This window comes from Schistocerca americana, chromosome 4 (genome assembly GCF_021461395.2).
Source record: "Schistocerca americana isolate TAMUIC-IGC-003095 chromosome 4, iqSchAmer2.1, whole genome shotgun sequence".
NCBI lineage: Eukaryota > Metazoa > Arthropoda > Insecta > Orthoptera > Acrididae > Schistocerca > Schistocerca americana.
In genome coordinates, this window is record NC_060122.1 from 434,090,396 (window position 1) to 434,103,845 (window position 13,450).

At 43.9% G+C, this 13,450-nt stretch overlaps 1 protein-coding gene across 3 annotated transcripts in view; it reads right to left on the reverse strand.

Annotated features, from left to right (window-relative positions):
• The window catches only part of LOC124612463 (mediator of RNA polymerase II transcription subunit 15), a 153,259-nt gene that overhangs the window by 99,787 nt on the left and 40,022 nt on the right, over nucleotides 1-13,450 (reverse strand). For all 3 annotated transcript variants that reach the window (XM_047140691.1, XM_047140690.1, XM_047140692.1), the window contains exons 3-5: nucleotides 12,485-12,536; nucleotides 12,313-12,408; nucleotides 4,269-4,355 (exon numbers count right to left, since the gene is read on the reverse strand). In XM_047140691.1, coding sequence (XP_046996647.1) covers nucleotides 4,269-4,355; nucleotides 12,313-12,408; nucleotides 12,485-12,536 — 235 coding nt within the window. The remainder of the gene's footprint in view (nucleotides 1-4,268; nucleotides 4,356-12,312; nucleotides 12,409-12,484; nucleotides 12,537-13,450) is intronic.

The window sequence follows — 13,450 nt, forward strand, 5'->3', positions numbered from 1 at the left end:
GTCACCGTAGTTACTGCACTGGCTTTACTTACATGCTGGGAACAAAATCAGTCTCTCAACTTTCTGGATGAATGGTGACAAACAAGTAACTCAAACAACAATTATTAAAAATAATATATTTTTCTTAAGTTCTGCAAATATTATTTATTTGTTCATGTATTGTACCTGAGCCTCTTAGACCACTGTTTGGTGATAATATTAGCAGAAGGTCAGGAAAGTGTTTCCCTTTTTAATATTACTGTCGAGTTCTGTCAAGCACCAAGAGAAGATTCAGCTATGTCAAAGAAGATACATTTTCTAGTGCAATGCAAAGAACACATCAATATTCCAGGGCAAAACATGGTTGGACACTGTGTCACTTAAATGTGATGCCAACAGTTTGCTAAACGAATGTCAAGAAACTTTTAGCGGTTCAACATGATAACAGTTTCTGCTGAATGAACTCACCAATCCACAGCAGTTAGAACCAACAATGACAACTGCTATCACTAGAACCCCTGTCCAATATGATGCTTCAAAACATAAACGGAGCAAAATATTCCTCCAGTGCCTCAAACTACAGTGTTCATGTGAACACATTTGTGTACAAACTGGTAAATATTCTCACGTTCTTGGAAAAATGTCATGCATAATGACCACGAACGTGTTGGTCAAATTACATATCTGTACAAATTTTAAAGCTTCTTATTGAGCAAATGGTAGGACTAAATGCTGGGTACACCTTAATTAGCATTGTCAGTACTGGCTTCCACAAAATGAAGCAGTGTTGAAAGCAGTTCCTAGACAGAGAAGCCTTAGAATTAATAGCTATACTTTCCCTTTAGCACGCTGAAGGGCCTATATTCAACCATAACAATGCATCAGCATGTTTTGCCCAAAATGTCAAAGCTCTCTTTGCAACATACCAAACATAATTCCTTCCTTGGCATGCCTCTTGGACTAACACTTTGTCAACTAAAAATATACAACAAAGGCCACCTGCAGCTCACGTGAAGAGGTCAGAAGCAGATACCAATGAATTATGGAGCAGGTCGTAACAACGCAGAAAACAGCTCTGTCATCCCACGTTTATACAGTTCTACAGTCAGGAGTAAATTCTGTAGCTTTAAACATCTATTACAGTATCTGCAGCATATAATTTATGTTTTACATTACACTAGTGACGAAGCAAATCAAAGCAACAACTACCATTGTTAAGTCCACTACAAAACATATTTAACCTAACATATGATGTCAGGTATGTGCAAACTTCAGCTACTAAAGAAGAAAGGTAGTCTGCTTCCAACAACAAAAAAGCTTTCATTATGCAAGACAATCATCAACACATTACTCCACACATGTTCAAAACTTTTCTTTTAGTCTTTTAATTTTCTTTGTTTGTTACACTTCTTTACATTTCATGCCATGCACCATCATGTCTAAAAAGCTTGTTAATATTATTGGAGCTGTAACTGCTGCATATTTCAGTTTCCTGGGTTTCATCCACTATCAGACACACAATAAAACTGATTTACCATCAAATACTAATGCCCCTCCCTGACAACTACAAAGATCCTAAGTATATTAGCAACAAAAGTTAGCGATGAGTATAAAATAATTGTCTAATTCATCATTTTAACTGCCGTGGAGATTAATAACTGAATTCATATTAGGTAATACGAAATACTGTACCCTGCCTTACTAACAGATATGCTTATCACCCAGTACCCATGACAAACATTTCAACAAAACTAAACAAACTTATTACGAATAAACTCTTTAAACAGTTCCCCTCTTCCCAATTACAATCATAAAAAACTGATAAATAATTAATCTAATCTTTTATACATTTTCCCTTCTCAACTACAGCCAACCTTCGGTCAACGAGAAAATAACTGCAAAATAAGCAAACAGATCAGTAAGTTTCACTATTACACACGAGTGTAGGTTATCAAATTAACACTACTATTTAACTACGTACCACAACAACGTTTGGAAATGATGAAACAGGAACTGGAAGTTGGGAAGGGAGAAGCGCAGGTTACTGGTAGGAACACAGCCATACTTATCCACTTGTCAATAAGTTTAGAGTTCCTCCTTAGAAGCCCCAATGAAGATTCCTTTACTGTCAACAATGACACAATAGTTACTTCTTCTTAATTTATTTAATGACTGTAATTTCTTACAGTGTAAGTGCTACTGGATGTGGTATTCTGAACAACCACAAACAGGAATATCTACCATCAAGGACACAAAATGATAGCAGAACACATTTTCTGGAAGTTCAAACTCGTACAGCATATAAGCTCACACATGTCTTAAATTAATGTTTTGTTTTCCTACTTTATCCATACGTCACATGAGGTAAACAAGAGTGAACCTAATTTTATATATTTCAGACTGTGGTCTCACATTTTCTTTTTGACCTATAAATAGTTACTACACAGCATTAAAAATTATTTTAAACTGCTCAATAAATACCATTAAGGTGGTCCAGAAAACATTTACTGCCACCCTTATCAAGTGTTTAAAATAACTCTTCAACTTTTTGCATCATCATTTCCAGGGTCAATTATTCAGTCATAAACTGTTCCGCCCTTGTGAAGGAATGTTTTATGTTTCACATCTCTTTGTGCACTCATTGTTTTAGAAAACACTTACTAATCCACCAAAGTTCTCTTACACATAATCTAGCAGACCCTAGTTTTTAAATACAGTTTGTCTGTCAGTAAATTTTTCAGTTCTGGAATTGAAAAAAATATGGGGCAGGTAACTGATTGAAAAACTTCAAAACTCTCACTAAAATCTAGATCATCTTACAGCAAAAATAATGAAGTTTTTTTTTCCACTCAGGTGATGAATTCAAGGGTACAACGAATGTATGATATACAAGAAGTAAGGCAAACAATTCCTTCGTTTTTAATACTAAAGCCACTTACATTACATCAAACTAATCTGGGGCTTTTTCGTATCACACAATGGGAGATGCTGTCTTACTTTGAAACTAATGTAGGCTCTTCCACACAAAATGTTCTTAACACAATTTACAAAGGATACTTTCAAGCCAACATGTTCCTTACCAAAATATTAATAATAATTTGTTTACTTGTTTTTATACAACTGTTTAACTTAAATAAAACTAGGTACAACACTGAAGAAAAATTAATAATTAATGTGACAAAATATATTCAAACTTCTTATATAGCTTCATTAACAAAGCACTGGAAACATTCTGAAAGTTGTAATTACTGCTGACCTGTGAAATTACTGTGATACTGAACCAACACTATTTTATTTTAATATTTCTTTTTCTCCCTTCAGAGTTGAATCCATCACCACATATATTGCTTGATTTCGTACTCTGATTTAAGTTTCTATTTACATTCGTGTAAAACGTATCATCTTCTGAAATTGGATGAATCTTTTCGAAACATCTTGTACAGCTACTCTTTTACCAAGCAATATAAGCAGAACAATTGATGGTTTCCTTCTCTAAATGACACCTTGCTCCTCCCCAAAACCCAATAACCTTCTCCCACAGGATTTGATTTCTTATTTACAATATACAATGTGTCTGTCAGACAGACTGTAAGCAAACAAAAGATCTTCGTGCCTGTTAAATACTAGAAAATGTCAATAAAAATCACCAACCTCACGTTCCCTCAAGCACAACTTTTCCTCTCACCATTTCCACCCATCTTGATGATGTCTGCACCCTGATCCCTAAATCTAACTAATTCAATTTGTAATTGCTACATTATCTGCACTTTTCTACAGTAGCCAGTAGTCATCTGCATGCTGCTATTCCATTTTCCAATATGACCCTACCGGTTCCTTGCCCCAAACATCATTTCCTCTCTCAGCTACCTACCATCACCATCTCAGTTGCTGAAAAGGATGCACACACAATTATTTTCCCTGCCCACCTAAGAAATTGTTTTGAAAAAGATGGATTTTAAGATGGTCACATCTCCTCTTTCTTATGTGGCCTCAAAACATAGAAAAATACAAGTACTCTCACAACACACACACACACACACACACACACACACACACACACCACCAACAACAACAACAAAAGCACAACAGCACACAAATAAAATAGGTACAGCCTGTCTGTAGGTGAACATTTCCTTATAATCTATATGCAGACTTTCAGTTCAAAACTTTGCACCAATGGGTACAAGATATGATTCAATGGAGGAAGAAGAGGATTAGGAGATGGTATAGAGTGAAGAGTTAAGACAGTAAGTTCTTGTCTAATTGGACTTTTTCCACATACAACTTACAGTTACTAGCAGGAATTTGATTTGGCGGCTGTGGTACCATGCCTGCAGCCTGTGGACCCAGTCCAATCATCTGAGCATTTCCAGTGCCTGAAATATAATAGTACACAACCATGTTTTCAAAAAGAAATAATTATCCTTCACAAGACATAAAACAGGGAAGTATTACCTACATTGCCTACTTGACTTTTCTATAGGTGCCTAGTTTTTACAAAACAACACTCGTGCAAATGTGTGAATAATAAATTATTCTAAAATCAAATAATACTGCACAGCACTAACTGAATCAAAACTTCAAGAAAGGTTTTGGTGTTTCGGTCAACAAGACAACAGCATGTTGCTTGTGTCACCTTTCTGCAATGTAAGCCAATTATCCATCTATAATTATCACTGTGCTGACACAACAAATGAACATTACTTCCTTACTTTCTCTACATTCTTTCATCAGCTCTCTGTCAGTCTCACACAATTTATCAAATTTCACTTTTTCCACTTCCTTCTTCCCTTTCCTCATTTACCTGTCCTCAGTGTATGTTTCTCCTTACACCTCACCCAAGATTTTTTCTTTTTTTCCCTCTTCTGAGTTTTCAATGTGCTTGTTTGCTTGTTCTCCCAGTCTAACATGTTAACTGCCCTGGTTGTTATTCCATACTTCCATTTTTCAGCTCTTATTGTGGTAATTTCTTTCACTGCTACCAAGTTTACTGCAGCAATTGTCAGTATTGTACTCTGTAAACACCAGTCAAGGCTGAGTGCTTTTGCTCAAAAGTTGTCAGTATATGCATAGCGAAATGTTCCCTTCAGCTTCAATTATGTTTTCAAATTATCTGAAAGTATCAGTGCTTTATAGTACATGAATGCTATTTTTATCAATTTTACATTGAGTATTATTGCTCAAAATTATCTTTGGATGAAATATTTTGAAACTATCAGTCAAACAATGTTTAACATTGGAGTTCCTATAAAATCTGTTGCACTACTTGGATACATATGGCATCAACTAAGTACACCAATGATATCATATTAATTGTCATCTTTGGTCAGTAGTTCAGATTTCAGACAGAGTGGATGATTATGTTAATACAATTATCAAAACACAAAATAGCATTGAAATATACCATTAATATAATGTTAATTAGTTCAAGCTCAAAAAACACCGAGAAGATTTCTAAAAAATGCTAGATGTACTTGAGAAAACAAGCACAGTAACAGAATTTTGTCATGGAATTACAAGCAGTAATCAGAAGCTTTAACCATCTAGTGGTTTGGTTTGGTTTGTGGTATTAAAGGGACCAGACAGCTACGGTCATCGGTCCCTTTTTCCAAAACTTAATAACACCCACACAGAATAAAAACAAGGAATTAAAATCACACACAGTGTGACAATGGTTGGCCGACCATAGAGACAAAAAAGGAAAAGCCAACCACCTAGAAACACACTAAAAAATAACCCAGTCTAAATTCATAGACCAAAGGCCAGACTCGTAACAAAAAAATGACAAACACTCAGAGTAAGTGGTGATAGCCCCCTGCCTGAACAAATGCAAAACTAAGCCTGTTGTGGCAGTGTCATCTGTTAAAAGGGCAGGGAGGGTATCAGGCAGCACAAATGTCTGCCTGAGCACAGCTAAAAGCGGACAGGCCAACAAAATGTGCACTCTGTCAAAGCCGCCCCGCAGTGACACAGAGGCGGGCCCTTACAGCTCAGTAAATATCTATGCGTCAGCCGGGTGTGGCCAATGCGGAGCCGACAAAGGACAACTGAGTCCCTGCAAATGGCTCGCATGGATGACCGCCACACAGTCGTCGTCTCCTTGATAGTACAGAGTTTCTCGAGTGTGATCAGATCGCACCATTCAGCGTCCCAAAGCGCGAAAACTTTGTGGCGTAAGACTGCTCGCAAATCAGTCTCCGGGAGGTCAATGTCCAGAGTTGGTTCACTGGTGGCCTGTTTGGCCAGGCGGTCAACATGTTCACTGCCCGGGATGCCGACATGACCAGGGGTCCACACAAACACCACAGAGCGGCCGCAACGGGCAAGAGTATGGAGGGACTCCTGGACAGCCATCACCAGACGAGAGCGAGGGAAACACTGGTTTATAGCTCGTAAACTGCTCAGGGAGTCACTACAGATAACGAAGTACTCACCTGAGCACGAGCGGATATACTCTAGGGCACGAAAGATGGCGACCAGCTCAGCAGTGAAAACGCTGCAGCCAGCCGGCAATAAGCGTTGTTCGTAATAGTCCCCTAGAGTGAGAGCATAACCGCACGACCAGCAACCATTGAACCGTCAGTGTAAACAACGCCAGAGCCCTGATACGTGGGAGGGATGGAAAGAAAGCGGCGGCGGAAGGCCTCTGGAGGGAGTGAGTCCTTCGGGCCCTGTGCCAATTCATGCCGAAGAAAAGGGCGGGGCACACGCCACGGGGGTGTACGCAGGGGTGCCCGGAAGGGAGGTGGTAGAGGGAAAACCCCAAGCCCAGAGAGAAGCTCTCTGACGCGAACTGCGATCAAACAACCCAACCAGGGCTGACGTTCTGGGAGATGGACGACCGACTGAGGGAACAGGAGACGATAATTAGGATGCCCGGGCCAGCTACAAACATCTGTAGCATAAGCGACCAGTAGACGTTGGCGCCATAACTGCAGTGGAGGGACACCTGCCTCCACAAGTATGCTGTTCACAGGGCTGGTCCGAAAAGCACCAGTGGCAAGTCGGATCCCGCTGTGAAGGATTGGGTCCAGCACCCGCAATGCAGAAGGGGGTGCTGAACCGTAAGCCAGGCTCCCATAATCCAGACGGGACTGGATTAATGCCTGGTGGCGCCATAAGAGGGTAGATCGGTCGGCGCCCCAGCTGGTGTGGCTCAAGCGTCGCAGAGCATTACGATGCCACCAACACATCTGTTTAAGCTGCCGATAACTGAGCATCAAAAACCACACCCAAAAACTGATGTCTCCACCACAGCAAGAGGTTCGCCATCAAGATAAAGCCGCGGCTCAGGGAGAACTGTGCGTCGTCGGCAGTAATGCATAACGCAGGTCTTGGCAGCCGAAAACTGGAAGCCATGCGCTACAGCCCAAGACTGCGCCTTGTGGATAGTGCCCTGCAGCTGCCGTTCAGCAAGTGCAATGCCAATGGAGCTATAGTAGAGGCAGAAGTCATCAGCATACAAGGAAGGTGAGACAGACGTTCCCACCGCAGCAGCGAGCCCTTTAATTGCAATTAAAAATAGACAGATCCCTGTGGTACCCCAATCTCCTGAACTCGGGGTGAACTATGGGAGGCCGCAACTTGCACGCGGAAGGAACAATGTGACAGAAAATTTCGTATTAAAATCGGCAGCGGACCCCAAAGACCCCAACCATGAAGCGTAGAGAGGATGTGATGGCGCCATGTCATATCGTACGCCTTCCGCATGTCAAAAAAGACAGCGACGAGGTGCTGACGACGGGCAAAGGCCATACGGATGGGAGACTCCAGGCTCACCAGATTGATGGCGGGCAAAGGCCGTATGGATGGCAGACTCCAGGCTCACCAGACTGTCGGCGGCAGAGCGGCCTTTACGGAACCCACCCTGAGACGGAGCCACAAGGCCCCCAAGACTCGAGTACCCAACTCAACTGCTGGCTCCCCATGCATTCGAGCAACTTACAAAGAACGTTGGTGAGGCTAATGGGGCGGTAGCTGTCCACCTCCAATTGGTTCTTGCCAGGTTTCAAAACGGGGATAACAATGCTTTCCCGCCATTGCGACGGAAACTCACCGTCGACCCCGATACGGTTGTAAAGGTCGAGGAGGCGTCGCTGGCAGTCCACTGAGAGGTGTTTCAGCATCGGACAGTGGATGCAATCTGGCCTGGGAGCTGTAGCAGGGCAAGCGGCTAGGGCACTGTGGAATTCCCACTCACTGAATGGAACATTGTAGGATTCAGGATGGCGGGTGTGAAATGAAAGGCTCCGACGTTCCAACCCCTCTGTAATGGAGTGGAAGGCCAGTGGGTAATTCACAGAAACGGAACTCAGAGCAAAATGGTCTGCTAAGCAGTTTGCAATTATGTCTGAGTCAGTACAAACTGCTCCATTCAGTGATAGCACAGGGACGCTGACAGGGGTCCAATAACCATAGAGGTGCCTAATCTTGGCCCAAACCTGCGATGGGGAGATATGGAGGCCAATGGTGGAGACATACCGTTCCCAGCACTTCTGCTTGTGTTGGGGAATGTTGCGGCAGGCCCGCGCACGGAGCCGTTTAAAGGCGATAAGGTTTTCTAATGAGGGATGCCGCTTGTGACGCTGGAGCGCCTGCCTGCGATCTTTAATTGCCTCGGCGATCGCAGGCAACCACCAAGGCACAGTCCTCCGCCAAGGGGACCCAGAAGAACGCGGAATGGCAGATTCTGCGGCATTAACAATGCCGATGGTGATCGAGTGAACCACCGCATCAACGGCTTCAATGGAAAGAGGCTCAATAGCGGCAGTGGAGGAGAACAAGTCCTAGTCAGCCTTATTCATAGGCTATCTGCAAGGGTGCCCACAAGAGTGACGCTGTGGCAGTGACAGAAAGATCGGGAAGTGGTCACTACCACACAGGTCGTCATGCAAACTCCATTGGACAGACGGTAAGAGGCTAGGGCTGCAAATCGAAAGGTCGATGGCAGAGTACGTGCCATGCGCCACACTGAAATGTGTGAAGGCACCATCATTTAAAATGGAAAGGTCGAGCTGTGCCAATACATTCTCAACAGTGGCGCCTCGACCTGTTGCCACTGACCCACCCCACAGAGGGTTATGGGCATTGAAGTCGCCCAGTAACAGGAAAGGTGGTGGCAATTAGGCTATCAGTGCAGCCAGGACATGCTGCGGACATCACCATCTGGTGGAAGATAAAGACTGCAGACGGTAACAGCCTGTGGCATCCACACTCTAGCAGCGACAGCCTCTAAAGGTGTTTGTAGAGGGACAGACTCGGTGTGAAGGGAGTGAAGGACGTAGATGCAGATGCCACCAGATACACTTTCACTTTCATAAGCTGTCCGGTTCCTATAATAACCCCGATAGCCATGGAGGGCATATGTTCGCATTGCCGGAAACCAAGTTTCTTGAAGAGTAACACAGAGGAAAGGGTGAAGGCTGAGAAGTTGTCGGAGCTCAGCAAGATGGTGGAAGAAACCGCTGCAGTTCCACTGGAGGATGATACTGTCCATGGCTGAGAAATGCGCGAGGGGACTGGGGAGGCAGATTACGCCACTGGGTCACCTGCTGCCACCGATTGAGCACCTGTGCTGTCTGAGGGACCAGCGAGATTGAGGTCCTCAGCGGACGCCAGGATCTCCACCTCATCCTCAGACGCAGAGCTCGAAGGTTGCAGTGGGGTGGGTGCCACCACAAGTTCCTTGGCCTTAGAGGTCATCCTCTTGGATTTCTCACGCTGCTCCCTGGGTTTCACTGGCTGGGAGGGCTTCACCGATTCAGACTACGGGACAGAGGAGGATCACGAAGCCCTACGACCAGCAGGTTGTGGGCACTTATGCCACTGTCAGGCATCAGCGTTCCCGCTTTTAGAAACCCGGGAAGGGAGGGACCCAAGGGACCTCTTGCGAGCAAGAGAAGCCGAAGAAGGTGGACGCTTCTCCAGCTTAGAAGCAGGGACGGACGTCCCCGATGTATGTGTGTGTGTGTGTGTGTGTGTGTGTGTGTGTGTGTTGGGCGGGAAGGGGGGGGGGGGGGAGATTGCTCCCAAGGTAGGTGGCGCAGGAGCAACAGGGGGGATGGTGCCCCCTATGGGCAAGGGGGCATGTGTTGTACAGTTCGGCGATCCCACTGGAATTCGTGGAACAGATGGGGCTAAAACAGTTGTTGTTGCAGCGGCGTATGAGGCAGTCATTCGCACAGGATGCAGTCGTTCATATTTCCTCTTAGCCTCAGTATAGGTCAGTCAGTCCAGGGTCTTATATTCCATGATTTTGTGCTCTTTCTGTAAGATCCTGCAGTCTGGCGAGCAAGGTGAATGATGGTCTCCGCAGTTGACACAGATGGGAGGCGGGGCAAATGGGGTATTGGGATGTGATGGGCGTTCGCAATCACGACATGTGAGGCTGGAAGTATGGAAGTACAGCTGGAAGACATATGGCCAAACTTCCAGCACTTAAATCACCGCATTGGGGGAGGGATATAGGGCTTGACATCACACCGGTAGACCATCACCTTGACCTTCTCCGGTAATGTATCACCCTCGAAGGCCAAGATGAAGGCACTGGTAGTAACCTGATTATCCCTCTGACCCCGATGAACACGCTAGACGAAATGAACACCTCGACGCTCTAAGTTGGAGCGCAACTCGTCATTAGACTGCAAAAGTAGATCCCTATGGAAAATAATACCCTGGACCATATTTAGACTCTTATGTGGCGTGATGGTAACGTTAACATCCCCCCAACTTGTCACAAGCAAGTAACCCTCGTGACTGGGCAGAGGATGCCGTTTTTATCAAAACTGACCCAGAGCGCATTTTGGACAATCCCTCCACCTCCCCAAACTTGTCCTCTAAATGCTCTACGAAGAACTGAGGCTTTGTGGACATGAAAGACTTCCCATCAGCTCCGTACAAACTAGGAACCGGGGCGAATAACTTTCACCGCCATCCTGAGACTTACGCTCCTCCCACGGTGTGGCCAGGAAGGGGAACGTCCCGAGAACGCTTAAAGAGGGGTTGGGTTGTTTGGGAAGGAGACCAGACAGCGAGGTCATCGGTCTCATCGGATTAGGGAAGGACTGGGAAGGAAGTCGGCCGTGCCCTTTCAAAGGAACCATCCCGGCATTTGCCTGGAGCGATTTAGGGAAATCACGGAAAACCTAAATCAGGATTGCCGGACACGCGATTGAACCGTCGTCCTCCCGAATGCGAGTCCAGTGTTTAATCACTACGCCACCTCGCTCGGTGATGCTTAGAGACTGCTGGTGGCTGGCCACCAGAGAGAGATGATGTACCACACTTCATTGCGGGTCATCCGCCCTGATGCCACCCACTCCGACCAAGGGCCCTCCCCACAGGCGCCACCCAGCCTCAGCAAGAGCCATCTGGCAGGATGGCCATTGCCGGGAGTCCTGATGCCCCAGGGAGATAGGCATCTACTCCTTGGCATACGTGGGGGGTTAACGGCGCAGGCATCAGCAGAGCGATCCCTGTGTTGTCAGGGGGCTACAACCAACAGGGTACATGGCAGCCCCACCACAACGGACTGGCTACCGTGCTGAATCGTGGGCGCAAAAATGTCCAAGGTCGTTGTCTCAGCAAAAAGCAACACTGCACAATGCATTGTGGAAATCGCACCCAGGAATGTATCCTCGCCCAAGAGGTGGAAAACGAGCGGGACAGCATTGCGACAACGAGAAAGCCGGCTAAAGGTCTCAACACACGACAGATACTGTGCACCATGTAAGGTGCCCTTCCCCAATTGGCTCTCTCTTCGGAATAATTTAGAAAGATGGAGGTCAAACCCTAATGGGGACCATCACATTAAAGGCTGAAACAGTTGAGACTCCTTTTAGTCACCTCTTATGACAGGCAGGAATACTGCGGGCCTATTCTAACCCCCGAACCCGCAGGGGGGTAACCATATAGTGTCGTCAATATATGGAAGCAATGAATTAGCACTGATGGGTTATCTTATCCATAGCAATATGGCAACAATACACAAACAAAAGTTACATTGCACACACTAAAGGTTCCACAATTTGGAGCAAATTTAACATCTTGCCCAGAGAATGTTTAAGGTAACATTCATATGACCCTCTGTATAGTGCTGATATTTTGATTATGAAAGTTTTTGAGCATTGTAAAGAACAAGGAAAAAGCTACAAAATTTAAGAGCATCAAATTTTCTCTCTGCACTGCTCCAGTGTTCCTGTTCCTGAAATTTTTAGAGATATACTTCTCTTCAACAGTACATAGTTTTAAAATTTTCAGTCTGACCATTTTTGAACTTCTGAGACATCAGTTACAGTTTGTATTCTGGGTGGTGATGTACGAGCTGCTTCTTACCTTGCCTTGCCAATGTTTGGAGTGCATTTATGGGATCTTGCATTGTTTGCCCTGCTCCTCCAGCAGGGCCATTCATCCCTTGACCTTTCTTTGCATCTAAAAACAACAATAATCAAATCAGTATCATATTAAAAAGCTACAATAATTTATCAGAATACATACTTTTACTCACTCAGTTCTCTGACATGAAGAATAAGTCTTGCAACAAAGCTCAGATATTCCTCCTGAAACAGAGAGAGAAAAAGTGTTCTGAGAGTGGCTGTTTCACAGTCTCTAAACAGAAATGAATACAATGACAAAATCTGGAGGAACTTATTTTCAATTTTTAACACTGACTTGCGAAAGTAACAAACCTTAAATGTAAGTAATAAGGTTTGTGAAAGTGGAGCATAGCTTACCAGGCTTTAGAATTTATTTTCACAAATCCAGAATTATTTTAAACCTATAAAGCTATCTTTGCACTTAACCAACTTGCATGTTTAGAATATACTCATCTTGGCTTTTATAACAGTTTCTCCATAGAAAAACATTCACACATGATGTCCTAGTAAAACAAGAAAAACTACCCTATTGGCATATTCTGCAACCTTGTTGTGTTCTGTGAACCACAAAATTCAATGTAGGAAACTAAAATGTTATGACAATGGCATTCCTCCAGCAGGGATGGAGTCTTCCCTTCCTAACAGAAATAAGAAGGTTACAATGCTGCACTGTGTCACACAAAAGTATCAAACATCAGACAGAGAAAATATGTGAGGCCCCAAAAGGACCAATACGGTCTGTTCTCGCTTTAACTTAAAAAAATTAATGGTCTTTCCACGCCCTTAAATGACAGTTCAAAATCTGTAATTTTTGCTGATGTCATAGCACATCAAGTGCCAAAATTCAATTTAATCAGACACAGTTCAGATGATATCTGAATGGGCTTACAACTAGCATGCAACAAATGGTTTACGTCTCAATTTCACAAAAACTCAGTTTATGTAATTTCAAACAAGGAAAGAATTATAACCAAGAACTTCAACATGTTCTAACCTTAGAAGTACGTCTTGTATTGTCAACTTGTAAGAGCATTATCTTATTTTTCCATAGCTATCCTGTTATACACTGGTTGCACATTACTCTGAAGAAATGATTT